The sequence below is a fragment of the Scyliorhinus canicula genome, chromosome 2 (assembly GCF_902713615.1).
Source record: "Scyliorhinus canicula chromosome 2, sScyCan1.1, whole genome shotgun sequence".
Taxonomy (NCBI): Eukaryota; Metazoa; Chordata; class Chondrichthyes; order Carcharhiniformes; family Scyliorhinidae; genus Scyliorhinus; species Scyliorhinus canicula.
Genome location: NC_052147.1, coordinates 56,824,320 through 56,837,140, shown reverse-complemented (window position 1 = coordinate 56,837,140; position 12,821 = coordinate 56,824,320). Strand labels below are relative to the sequence as shown.

The window sequence follows — 12,821 nt, the reverse complement described above, 5'->3', positions numbered from 1 at the left end:
TATTGCAGGTGGGCAAAAAGACAGTCTGAATGGAAACCATGCAATAATTGTGGGGGGGGCTTTAATTTTCATATAGAAATTGGGCAAATTAAATTGACAAAGGTTATCTGGAAAATGTTCAACAAAAATATGTTTAATTCAAAAAGAAAATCTGAATGAAAAAGATGTATCCATAGTTTACTAGAACATTTGAAGATAGAACTAAATTAAAGGCAGAGGTGTATAAAGTTACAAAGAATAAGCTTTAAGATAGAAGAGTTTTAGAAACCAGCAAAGGGCCACCAAAACGTTGATTTTAAAAGGGGGGAATATAGAATTTAAGAGTACACTTGCCAGGAATAACGGTTGTAAGTAAGGCTTTTTATAGGGTATATAAAAAGAGGAATACCTAAAGTAAATGTTGATCTTTTAGGGGAAGGGGCAGGAAAAATTATCAAGGAATATGAGGAAATGGCAAAGACGATGAACAAATATTTTTTTGGCCAACTTCGCAATATAAGACACAATTTATATATCAGAAATAGGAGGGTCATCAAGCTGCTAATAAGAATGAGGAATTTTAAGTTATTAACATAAGTCGAGAAAAAGCATTGGAGAAACTTGAAGGATGAAAAGCTGACAAGTCCCCTGGATCTGATGGCCTACATCCTAGGGATCTTTAAGAGATAGTTGTAGAGAGAGTGGATGACTTGTTATGATTTTCCCAAAGTTTCTGGATTCTAGAAGGGTCTGAGCAAATTGAAGTAAGCAAATGTAACACTGCTTTTCAAGAAAGGCAAACAAAGAACTACAGGCTAGTTAGTCCGGCATCAGCCGTCAGGAAAATGACGGAAATTATCATTAAGAAAGTTTTAAGGAACTTAGAAAATGATTGCATGATTAGACAAACATGGTTTTACTGAAGGGAAATTGGATTTTCTTTAATATAATTTGGTGTACCCAATTCATTTTTTCCAATTAAGGGGCAATTTAGAGTGGCCAATTCACCTAGCCTGTACATCTTTGGGTTGTGGGGGCGAAACACACGCAAACACGGGGAGAATGTGCAAACTCCACACAGACAGTGACCCAGAGCCGGGATCGAACCTGGGACCTCGGCGCCGTGAGGCAGCAGGGCTAACCCACTGCACCACCGTGCTGCCCACTACTGAAGGGAAATTGTGATTGACAAATTTATTCACGATTTTTGAAAATGGAACACGTGGGGAGATAAAGGGGAGTCAGTAGATGTAGTATACTTGGATTTTTAAAAGACATTTGGTAATGTGTCACCCGAAAGGTTAGTACGTAAGATGAGGGCTCATAATTGGGGATAATATTTAGCAGAGATGGAGGATTGGTTAATGGACAAGAAGCCAAGAGTAGGCAGACATGGGGAATTGTCAGGCTGTAACAAATGGAAGGTGCTGAAGCCTCAGCTATTTACAATCTATATCTATGACTTGGATGAAGAAATCAAGAATAATGTATTCACGTTTGTTGATGATGGGAGGCAAGGTGGGAATGTAAGCAGTGGGGAGAACACAAAGAGGCTGCAAAGTGGCAGGTTAAGTGAGTGAGCAACAAGGTGGCAGAGAAATATAATGTGTGCAAGTGTGAGATTATTCACTTTGGTTATGAAATTAGATGAGCAAAATATTTTTTGAAGTGTATGAAACTTCCAACTGTTGATCAGAGAGACATGGGTATACTTGTAAAAGAAACAAAGTTAGTTTGCGGCAAGCAATTAGGAAGGCAAATGGCATGTTGACCTTTATTATAAGAGGACTATAGTACAAGAATAAGGGAGTCTTGCTATACGTATATAGGGCTTTCATCAAGGCTACGCTTGAGTACTGTGTGCAGTTTGGTCTCCAAATCTAAGGAAGAGTACATTACATTCAAAGTGGTGCAGCAAAAGTTCAGTAAATTTGTTACTGGGCTGAGAGGATCTTCCAACAATGAGAGTCTGAGTAAATCTGGACAATATTCTCTGGAGTTTAGAAGAATGAGAGCTAATCTCATTGAAACATTCAAGATTCTGAAGGGACTTGACAGAGTAAACGCTGAGAGGTTGTTGCCTCTAGCTGTGGAATCAAGCATACAGGGGTCCAATCTCAGTATGAGGAGTGTATCATTTCTTTAGATATGAGAGGAGAATATATTTCTTCATTCTCAGGATTATGAATCTTTACAATTTTCTACCCCTGATAGTTGTGGATGCCCCATCATATTCAAGGCAGGGATATACAGATGTTTGGTTTCTTGGAGAATCAAGAGATATGGTGAGTTGGTGGGAATGTGAAGTTGAGGCCAAAGATCAGCCAGAATCACATCGAATGGCAGAGCAGGCTCGAGTGACCATATCGTCCATTCCTGTTCCTATTTCTTATATTCCCCATGATATCCTCTCTGCTGCTGCTCTGCTCTTTATCCTCATCCACACTCTCTGTGTACTCCTCCTTGCTCACTATTCGGGCAGGATTGGATGGCCGCATCCACTCCATGGCCGGAATTTCCCGCCTGAGGTCAATGGACCTGTAACTGGTCCGTTCCGCGACTATATGATTCCTGTGACTGGCAGGACAGGAAAATCTACCCCTCGCCCCCATCTTCTACGCCTTCTCCATACTCCCCCTCATGCATTATTTCTTTCACCCCACCCTACCCACTTTTCATTTCCTTTCACTCTTGCCTTGTCAATTATTCCACTTTTGAGGACATATCAGTGATCTACCTGATGCAGGTTGTCTGTATACCATCATACTTCTGGATAATGTTGGAAGTCGTAACTGGGAAAGTAGGAGGGGAGAAAATAACAACATTTCTGTGGCGGATTGACATGTTTTAATGCTTTAGAGACAATTGCATAAATCCTTTCGGAATGAATAAATTATGATCAAAGGTAAAACCGAGAATAGCGTGTTTACTCGTGGAACATTTATTTTTTGATTATCACTCAGACAAGTTTGAGCACATGAAGCAAACTGGAGATTATTACACCATTGTTGTTGAAGACACTCAGCTTGGACAGGTCATTGCTACAGCAACACTAATAATTGAACATAAATTTATACACACTTGTGCAAAGGTAGGTCTTCAACTGATACTGTAAAATTCAAATGTTGTTTTTCTGTGAGTTCTGAATTTTCGATTGTTGATGACCAGATGAGAAGGGGCGAATTGTCTACCCTCCATTCAACATCCTCGGTTGATCACAACAAGGGTTTAAATTTCTTTTCACGAGGCTATGCCTTTTTCAGATCAGAATGTAATTAACTATTGAAGTGTCAGCAATAAGGGCCATTCAAACAAAGTCGTTTTGAGTCAAAGTACGAACAAATTTATTAACCGCTAAACCCGAGAAAAATATAAAAATGCAATGTCAAGCATTGAGCCCACACGCCGACAGATTCCAATAAAAAAAAAGTAAAGTATATACAGTTAAGTGTCCTTTGATTGTCCTTAAACACTGCAGCTGATTTAGATTAGCTGGTCTATTATCTGCAGTCAGATGTAGAAGGTGTTGCAAGATCTCAGTTCACTGATATGTTTCTAATCAAGTTAGCTTCTCGAACCAGGCAACGCACTTTTTCGACACTGCCTGAATCACTTGTGCAATCTCTCTCTCTCTCTCTCTCTCTCTCTCGAGCCTAGTAGCCTTGCTTTGAAATATTTTAGCCGTTGTGTATTTCCAAGAGGTTTTGAGTGGGTGTGTCTGTGACAGCCATTGTTTCCATATTCAGCACTTTGCATTTTTTCACTTTTCTTTAAACAGTTACGCGTTTTGATAGGCGTCTGGACATAGAAAACGTTTCTCTCTTCACACTCTCCTGATGGTCTCTCACCTTCAACTTGAACATGGCCTTGCATTATTAAACCATTGCTTTGTCTCCATTCAAATTTTTAAAATTTCCAGTCAGTTGAAAATTGAAAAATATTTTCAGCAATAAAGGATCATAGTCTCATGACACTATTCAGTTGTGGAACTGATTGCAGTCGCTAAAGCAATTGTGTTTAACCTGTTCTATTTGCCTAACAAGATATTTTGAATTTGGCAATGGGAATGAGTTTGTGGTAGAGAAAATGTTTATCAATGTTCTGAATGATTAATTTGTCTATATTTAACCGTTAAAATGTTACATTAAATGAAACCTTAATTTTTTAAAATTTTAGCGAGGAAGAATAGAAGACGTTGTCGTAAGTGATGAATGCAGAGGAAAAACAGCTTGGGAAACTGTAAGTTTGATTGTTTTGAAATCTTACTTCTGTATTTGGCATTGGAAGTGACCCCGATCAGTCTATCTGGGGGTTATTTATCCACTTTCAAGATTTCTTCCAACACTTTGTTCACAAGAGCCTCTACTTTTTTGGGGGCTTCTGTATCTTTCCAATCTTCATCAGTTTACTTTTTTTCTTTCTACATTTACCCCTATCCCCTGACTTTAGTTTAAATCTTCCCCAGTGCCTGTCTTTTTCATTCCACAAATGTCTTTGTATGAGTCCAATTCAAAGGGATTGCCCTTGTCTCTACAGCAGTGTTTTTTTTTTCAAACTTTTTTTTCAGCGATCTGGGCCAACCTTCGGGACTCGCCTTATTCCAAATGCTTCGTGCATGATGTTACAAAGCGTTCAGACTGGCCTTTTTCCCATTTTTAATCATCCTAACTTTTCATTGTACTGTGGCCCTCTTTGCCTCTCGTCCATGATTACCACGTCTACCGTTTTTGCATCCTACTGTTCTTTTAGTACCGTCGTTGTTAGGTTCCCAACCTGCTGCCATTCTAGAGTGAGGGTGGCACAGTAACACAGTGGTTAGCACTGTTGCTTCACAGAACCAAGTACCCCGCTTCTCACTTGGGTCCTGTCTGTGCGGAGTCTGCACTTTCTCCCAGTGTCTGCGTGGGCTTCCTCCAAGTGCTCCGGTTCCCCCACAAGTCCCGAAAGACGGGCTTGTTAGGTGAATTGGACATTCTGAATTCTCCCTCCGTGTACCCAAACAGGCGCCGGAATGTGGCTACTCAGGGATTTTCACAGTAACTTCATTGCAGTAGTAATGTAAGCCTACTTGTGACATTAAAGATTATTATTATTATATTTTAAAATACTGAACTCCCTGCCACAGACAACTGTTAAAGCCCGGGGTTAAGAGGGAATTTCCAAACTGAAATTGATAGCTTGGGTTTAGTAAATATTTAAGGATTATAAAACAATAGTGAGTAGATGGGAGTCCAAAGATGTGCGGGTTAGGTGGATTGGCCATGACAAATTGCCCTTAGTGTCCAAAATTGCCCTTTGTGTTGGGTGGGGTTACTGAGTTATGGGGATAGGGTGGAGGTGTTCACCTTGTGTAGTGGGTAGGGTGCTCTTTCCAAGAGCCGGTGCAGACTCGATGAGCCGAATGGCCTCCTCCTGCACTGTAAATTCTATGTAGCTATGTAAAATACAGACCCGTCATGATCTCATTAAGTGACAGAGTAGACATGAGGAAGAGTAGTTTATTTCTGTTCCTATGTTCCAATCTTCCTAACCTGGATTGTACAAATTTGCAAATTCTCTCACAATCTGTACATGTTGCACCCCCTCTTCATAAAGAGAAACTAAATCTGCAGGAAAGGAAACGAGGTGTCATCCTTTTGTTGAGCCCATTATTCTTTCACTAATGACGATCTCTGGCCCTGAAATAAGTCCACACACAACTCAGCTCTCAGTAAATTGCTGAGAATAGTTAAAATATCCTCTCAAAGCTGCAATTTCAGATAAATATCAGCCAGTGCTTGGGTGATAACCCCACAGCTCGTGTGTCTTCAGCACAGCACCATGGGATCACCTACGACAGAATGAGAGGGTGGATCTGTGACTGGATTCAAAAGCAAAATCCTGCCACAATTGCTTTTCTCATAAAGCTGTTGGCTGCATGAAAACCCAGCAGTTAAACCTCCTCCTTGACCATGAGGAAAGCTAGGGAGATGTTCACAAAACAAAATCCTTCAGCTAAAACTTTACCTTAAATTCTCTCTCGAGACCTGAGCAGGAGAGCAGCGTGATCCTATGACAGGTAACAAGAAGGACCCGGAAATCCGGCGCTGAGACCCGACACACAATCACCGCGACCCTTAGCTCCGCGACCCTTCTGATACCTGCCTGTGACCCACCCACAGGTTGCGACCCACACTTTGAAAAACGCTGCTCTACAGCATTCCTCATCCCAGAATGTGAAAGCCTCCCTTCTACCTTGTCCCTAAGCCATATGTTTAAAAAAAATAAAATTTAGAGTACCCAATTATTTTTTCTAATTAAGGGGCAATTTAGTGTGGCCAATCCACCTATCCTTCACATCTTTGGGTTGTGGGGGTGAAACCCACGCAGACACTGGGAGAACGTGCAAACCTCCACACGGAAAGTGACCCAGGGCCAGGATTCGAACCCGGGTCCTAGGCGCCGTAGGCAGCAATGCTAACCACTGTGCCACCATGCTGCCACAATATGTTGATGTGCATAATTCTTTCTTCTCTAGCCAGACCGGTATGTAACATTGCGAGTAATGGTGAGATACCACCCTTGCTGCTTCAGGTTTCAATCGAGAATCCAATGACTGAAACTGATCTTTAAAGGCCACTGTTGTACTCTCTCTTGCGGCATTTTGTTCTTAAATGAGTCATGATTTCTAGCTGCTCTCTGTTGTGTTCTTTGTATTGCTTATTTAGGATGGATTGCATAGTGTTCCACAAAACCACAGAATAGCTTTCACTTTTTTTAAAAAAAACTATGATTTTATTTACACTAAACTGAGTTTTGATACTTAGTCCTTTTAGAACAGAATTGATCAATACCACCTAACTGCACTCACCTACTGCTAATCTCACTAACTGTATAACTATAATCTAACCTTCTTGCACAACTGCTCGGATGACCTTCACTAGCTGTCTCCTGCTTACACTAAGGTCTCACAGCACTGCTTTATATAGTAGTATCTGCCCGCTTCCTCTAGTGGTTATTCTTGGTACTACATTAACCTATGTATGATGGATGGATATGATAATACCACATCCCCCTTCCTTGTGAAAGAAATTATTTTTACATGGTTGTAATATTTCTTTTAAACTCTGACCTAGTTGTATTACTATCAAAATAAACTAGCAACTATCACTATCTTATTATCGTACATACAGTATTGCTTGTCAATGATAGTTACATAACTTAGATGAGAATAGGTTAAATTACAGTCGCAAGTTCAGTCTCTCTGAAGGTCGTCTTCTTGTAGAACGTCTCAGTGGAATATTCAATGCGTTAGATTTCTCTAGTCCATCTCCTAGCTGTGTTCGTGCTAAACGTGGATCTGGTAAGGCAATATCCTTGAATATGTTGTCTTGTGGAACAACTTGTTCACGTTGAGCTTGAACCTTGTGCTTGACACGTAGGAATGCTAGTCTGTTTCTCCTGGACAGCGCTCTTCGGTCTATTTGCACTAGGTAGAACTTGTTTCAGAACTTTTGCAAGATTTGGCCAACCACCTTCTGGATCTTGAATCCTCACAAAGTCCCCTTCGTGGAGCTCAGCTAAAGGCTTGGTATATCTATTGTAGACTTCTTGTTGCTTCTTCTTTGTTCTTTGTGATTCTTTCACTTATCTTCTTGTTATCATTTCTGCACTGATGATGTGTGGTAAAGTGGTTCGTAGTCTTCTCCCCATCAACATTTGTGCAGGTGAGAGACCCGTCGATAACGGTGTTGCTTGGTAAGCTAACAGTGCTAATGACATGTCTTGGCCATCTTCACTTGCCTTTTGGAACATCTTCACTTGCCTCTTCATTATCCCAACTCCTGCTCTGCTTTCCCAATAGACTGTGGATAATGTGGGCTAGACGTCACATGGTTAAAATTATATTGCTCTGCAAACTGTCCTCTCCAACTCGAGAAACACGGACTATTGTCAAGAGACAACTTAAGCGGATACCATGGCATGCAAAAATCAATTTTGTTGCCCTTTATCACTAGATCTGGCAATCGAATCTTTTAACAACAGCACCTCTGGAAAGTTGGAGTAATAGTCTATGACTGTCAAGTTATAAAATGAAATAGATCAATGCCCACCTTGTTCCATGGACTGGTCACAATTTCCATCTGTTGCATAGTTTCCTTGCTCTGTGCAGGTTGATGCAGGTTGCTCTGTGCAAGTCCGGCATGCTTGCACATACTGATCGATCTCTCTGTTTATTCTTGGTCAATACACCTGGCTCGCCTACGACGTAAACTGGAGGTATCACTATCCTGTCTCCTTTTAGCAGGGCACCAGCAATTGTAGTCAGATCATCTCTTATGTCTTGAAAGGATGATTTGCATCCAGCAGGTCATCCTTCTCTGAGGTATTGTTTTACCTTCTGGAGCGTCAAGTCTTTTTCAGGTTCGGCTTTTATGGTCTTTAGTTAGCAGGAGGGGTTATTGGGTTACGGTGATAGGGTGGAAGTGAAGTGTGTCGGTGCAGACATCGTTGGGCCCAATGGCCCTCCACTGTATGTTCTATGATACTGGTAGTATTTTAGAAATTAAAGAAACTTGCGATTCCACTATTCGAATTAACTCGGGTTCTGATGTTTCAGCATCAGTAGTTGCCCTGTTTTCTGATGTTTTAGCATCAGTAGCAGCTATGTTTTCTGATGTTTCAGCATCAGTCAAAGCTATGTTTTCTGATGTTTCAGCATCAAAGCTCTGTTTTCTGATGTTTCAGCATTAGTCAAAGCTATGTTTTCTGATGTTTCAGCATCAGTCAAAGCTATGTTTTCTGATGTGCCATCATCAATATGAACTTTGAAAAGATCGTTCACATCACCTAGGTCTTCCCTAGATTCTTCATCTGTGTCATCTGAGGTAGCAGTTGAGTGAATCCTTTCCACTAGCTGCAATTTTTCCCAAGCAGCAACAACGCTGCAATCTTTCCCAAGCAGCAACACCATCAATTGAAGATTTCTGACCCTCTTCGACCTCAAAGTCAATGGGTATCTCTATTTTCCCATTCTTCACGACGAGACAGCATTATCCCCTGTAGCTATCGTGTTACCATTGTAATCTTTGAGCTCACATGTGGACTGCTTTATCAGAGGCTTTCTGATTGCTTGCTTTAAAGATTGCAACGTGATAATATTTGTGTGCACTCCTGTATCAATCTTCAATGGGATCAATTCACCATTTATTTCAAGTGAGACAGTCCACTCCTTTATTATCTTTGAGGGTGTTTATTGGTCTTTCTTCCCGATCCAATCTTGGGAATGGCTTCTTTCATGAAGATGGCTGACAATGCGGAAGGTGAGCGATCCTCTTTATCTTCTGTGATTTTTTGATTTTTTTTTCAACGCTTTGCACACTTTGGATCCTTCTGCCATCCCTATAATGGTGTTTAAATTTGGTTACTGGGACAATTGGTTCAAAACGCCACTATGCTGCAAAGTGATTCAGTCTGCCACAGTTGGAACAATGTTTCCCTCTTGCCAGACAATTTTTGTTACTGTGGGCGTATCCACAGCGAGTGCATATCATCACGCTCGTGACATCACAATTAAAATGGCCACCAGCTGTTGTCAGCCACATTTACCGATTTTGCGCTCTTTTCCTTAGCCACAAAATCAGCAAATTCGCTGGATGCCTGCTCGCTGGCTTTACACATTTATGGCACCTTCAATCGACAACACCAGTTTCCTCAACATTTTCTCGTGCAGCCGTTCATCATTAATCCCAAACACAACTTGGTCCCTTAACATAGACTCGGAGGCTGAGGCAAAATTACAGGACTGCGCTCGTAGCTTAAGAACAGTGACAAAGAAATCCACTGACTCTCTTCTAAGCTGCAGTCTTTTCCAAAACATGTAGCGCTCATAAGTCTCATTCACCTGTTTCTTACAGTGAATGTCAAGCTTTTGGACACCATGCTGTATTTATTTTTGTCCTCACCTGCATTGATTTCAAATGAGTTGAATAACTCCAATGCCTGCGGTCCAGCCAAATTTAGTAGGAGAGCTATCTGACGTTGGTTTGATGCATTTTCTAGCGTGCAGGCTGAATTAAAGACTTCAAACTCTTTCCTAAAGAAAGCCCAGTTCTGGCATAGTTTACCGTGTGTATGTATTGAAGTGGTCAGGCTTCTTGAGACCTTTCATCTTCTGATCAGTCTTTACTGTTCATTTTTTCGAGATGTAGCTTCTGGATTGCTTTTGTCAATCTCTAGTGCTAGTTTACACTAATCTAATTACTATTTCTTTCAAGGAATAGACTCCTGGTACCATGTGGTGTTCTGTGTTGCTTATTTAGGATGGATTGCGTAGTGTTCCACAAAGACCACAGTATAATTTTTACTTAAACAAAGCTATGATTTTATTTACACTAAATGGGTTTCGATACTTATTCCTTTTAGAATACAGAATTGATCAATTACATTTAACTACACTCACCTACTGCTGATCTTACTCACTGGTATAACTCTAATCTAACATCTCACACCAACTGCTCTGATGACCTTCACTCTGTCTCCTGCTTACGCTCCTCCCCTAAGGTCTAGCATCACTGCTTTGTATAGTTCCCTCTTGTGGCTATTCATAGTACTATATTAACCCTTCTAAGCTGATAGTTTTGATAATATCACACTCTTCTTCCCATCCCAAAACGTTTCCACTCACATTATGCCTCTTGGCCCTGGCACTAGAGAATAACACACAAATTGAGACCATCCAGTTGCAACCAGAACCAAAAATATGTCTTTATCCCCCTAATTGTGGAAACCCTCCAACTCCAATGAGTCAGTTTTTCTGGTTGCTCATTGGACGAGCAATGCCAGTTTTCCACAACACAGGCTATGCACTTTCCACTATGCTACTGCATTTTTTCACTTCATAGGTATCATGCACTGCATTCCTATTGAACAAATGATCACTCCTGCCTTCTTCACAGATGGCCACTAATTACTTGGCTTTCCTATTTCCCTGCAAGGTAAACACTTCTGGAAAGTAATGTCCCAATATTCATAGAATCATGGAATTTACAGTGCAGAAGGAGGCCATTTGGTCCATCGAGTCTGCACAGGCCCTTGGAAAGAGCACCCTTCTTAAGCCCTCACCTCCACCCTATCCCCATAACTCAGTAACCCCGCCTAACTTTTTTTGAACACTAAGGGTAATTTAGCATGGCCAATCCACCTAATCTGCCCATATTTGGACTGTGGGAGGAAACCGGAGCACCCGGAGGAAACCCACGCAGACACGGGGAGAACATGCAGATGCAGCACAGACAGGAATCAAACCTGGGATCTGGAGCTGTGAAGCAACTGTGCTAACCACTGTGCTGCCATGGTGCAGGAAAACACTGGTGCTCAGTGTTTTCCTGCAAAAGTAGCAGCACCTTATGATCCTGCCAGCTATCTGGTAATTCCTGCAAGCGCCACATTATGTATGCTGCGCATGTGCTGGCTTAGTATCTCCTGTGACGATCTCTATGCACCCCAGCTATTGCACATATGACAGCAATATTGGTTTCAATATGAATGGAAAGAAATGAGGGGAATGGAAATAGTTTATAGTCCCAGATGAACAAATTCAATTACTGAGTCAAATATTTAGACATACAACACAATTTAACATTTATCAGATTAAGATCTACAAGAAGGTGAAATGCTTATTTTATGACTTAGAGCTTTAGGTCAAGGGAGAGATTGCAGGGAGCAGGTGATTTTGTGATGCTACCTGGAAATTGGCAGGGCATGAAATCTATTGTTGGGAGTCGGTGGAGGGCTGATCAAAGGTTTTCTTGAGGGGAAGGGGGGGGGGGACACTCTTCCTTCTCCTTCTGACCTACGAACTGTGGTAGTTAAGCATGAACCTTTCATCGCCACCATTCATCTTTTTTATTCATCGATGGGATGTGAACATTGCTGGCAAAGCCAAGATTTGTTGCCAGTCCCTAATTGCCAAGTTTCCTGAGCTCTGGGAAAATAAAACATTATCTGCAGCTGTTATGTGTAAAAGTCTGTTAAAATCTGAGACATGCAGTATCATTAACATACTTAAATTACTGATGCACTTCTCTAGAGCCCACCCATCCAAGATGGTTAAACTGTGAAGTAGGAGCTACTTGTCCTGGGAGTATAAAATGTTTGTGTCCTCCCCAGCCTCTCTCCTTTGTAAAAGCTTCAAACATTAACCAAGTTGATGAGCTCTACTCCAGACTAACATCAATCTTCCTTACGACTGGAAATCCTCACCTTTCTCTTCTTCCTACAATCTATAGGCTTCTAAATCCCCAAATCTTCCGATGTGATTTGTCATTCATTTTAAACTTTGCACACCTGAGCGATAGCATGTAGTAGAGGAGCTGGCTCCTCCCCTTGATTTCTAAATTTAAAAAGTTAGCATCGTGTAAATAGCTAAGAACGATATTGGTTAAAAGCCCAAGCTGATGATTCCCCAACTTTGATTTGAGGACAACACCAACACCAGACCCTTCGAGTATTGCCCTCTGTAATTGTTTCTCCGACACCCAAATGTATATCTACCTCCCCAGTCTTCCCCCCCCCCCCCCTCCACACACACACACACACACACACACACACACACACACACACACACACACAAACAGATGCCTACTTATGTGTTAAAAATAATATTGCCAATTGTACAGAGTTGCTGCTGTTGAGCTGGTGCATAATACCCTACAAGTTACTTTTTTTTTGGTATGTTTGATGTGTGCTCTTCTCTTATACATATCTTATTCTGTGTACATAACAGTAAATATACTTTGTTTAAAAAGCATTTATATAAAAAAAACTTTGACTTGGGATCTTCAATCCTTAGTCTGCTTCAC

General features: G+C 41.1%; 1 protein-coding gene across 1 annotated transcript in view; it reads left to right on the top strand.

Moving 5' to 3' along the window:
• The window catches only part of gnpnat1 (glucosamine-phosphate N-acetyltransferase 1), a 34,300-nt gene that overhangs the window by 16,917 nt on the left and 4,562 nt on the right, over window positions 1-12,821 (top strand). Inside the window, 3 exon segments of the mRNA XM_038778985.1 lie at window positions 2,943-3,070; window positions 4,156-4,200; window positions 4,202-4,218. Of these exon segments, the coding sequence (XP_038634913.1) occupies window positions 2,943-3,070; window positions 4,156-4,200; window positions 4,202-4,218 (190 nt within the window).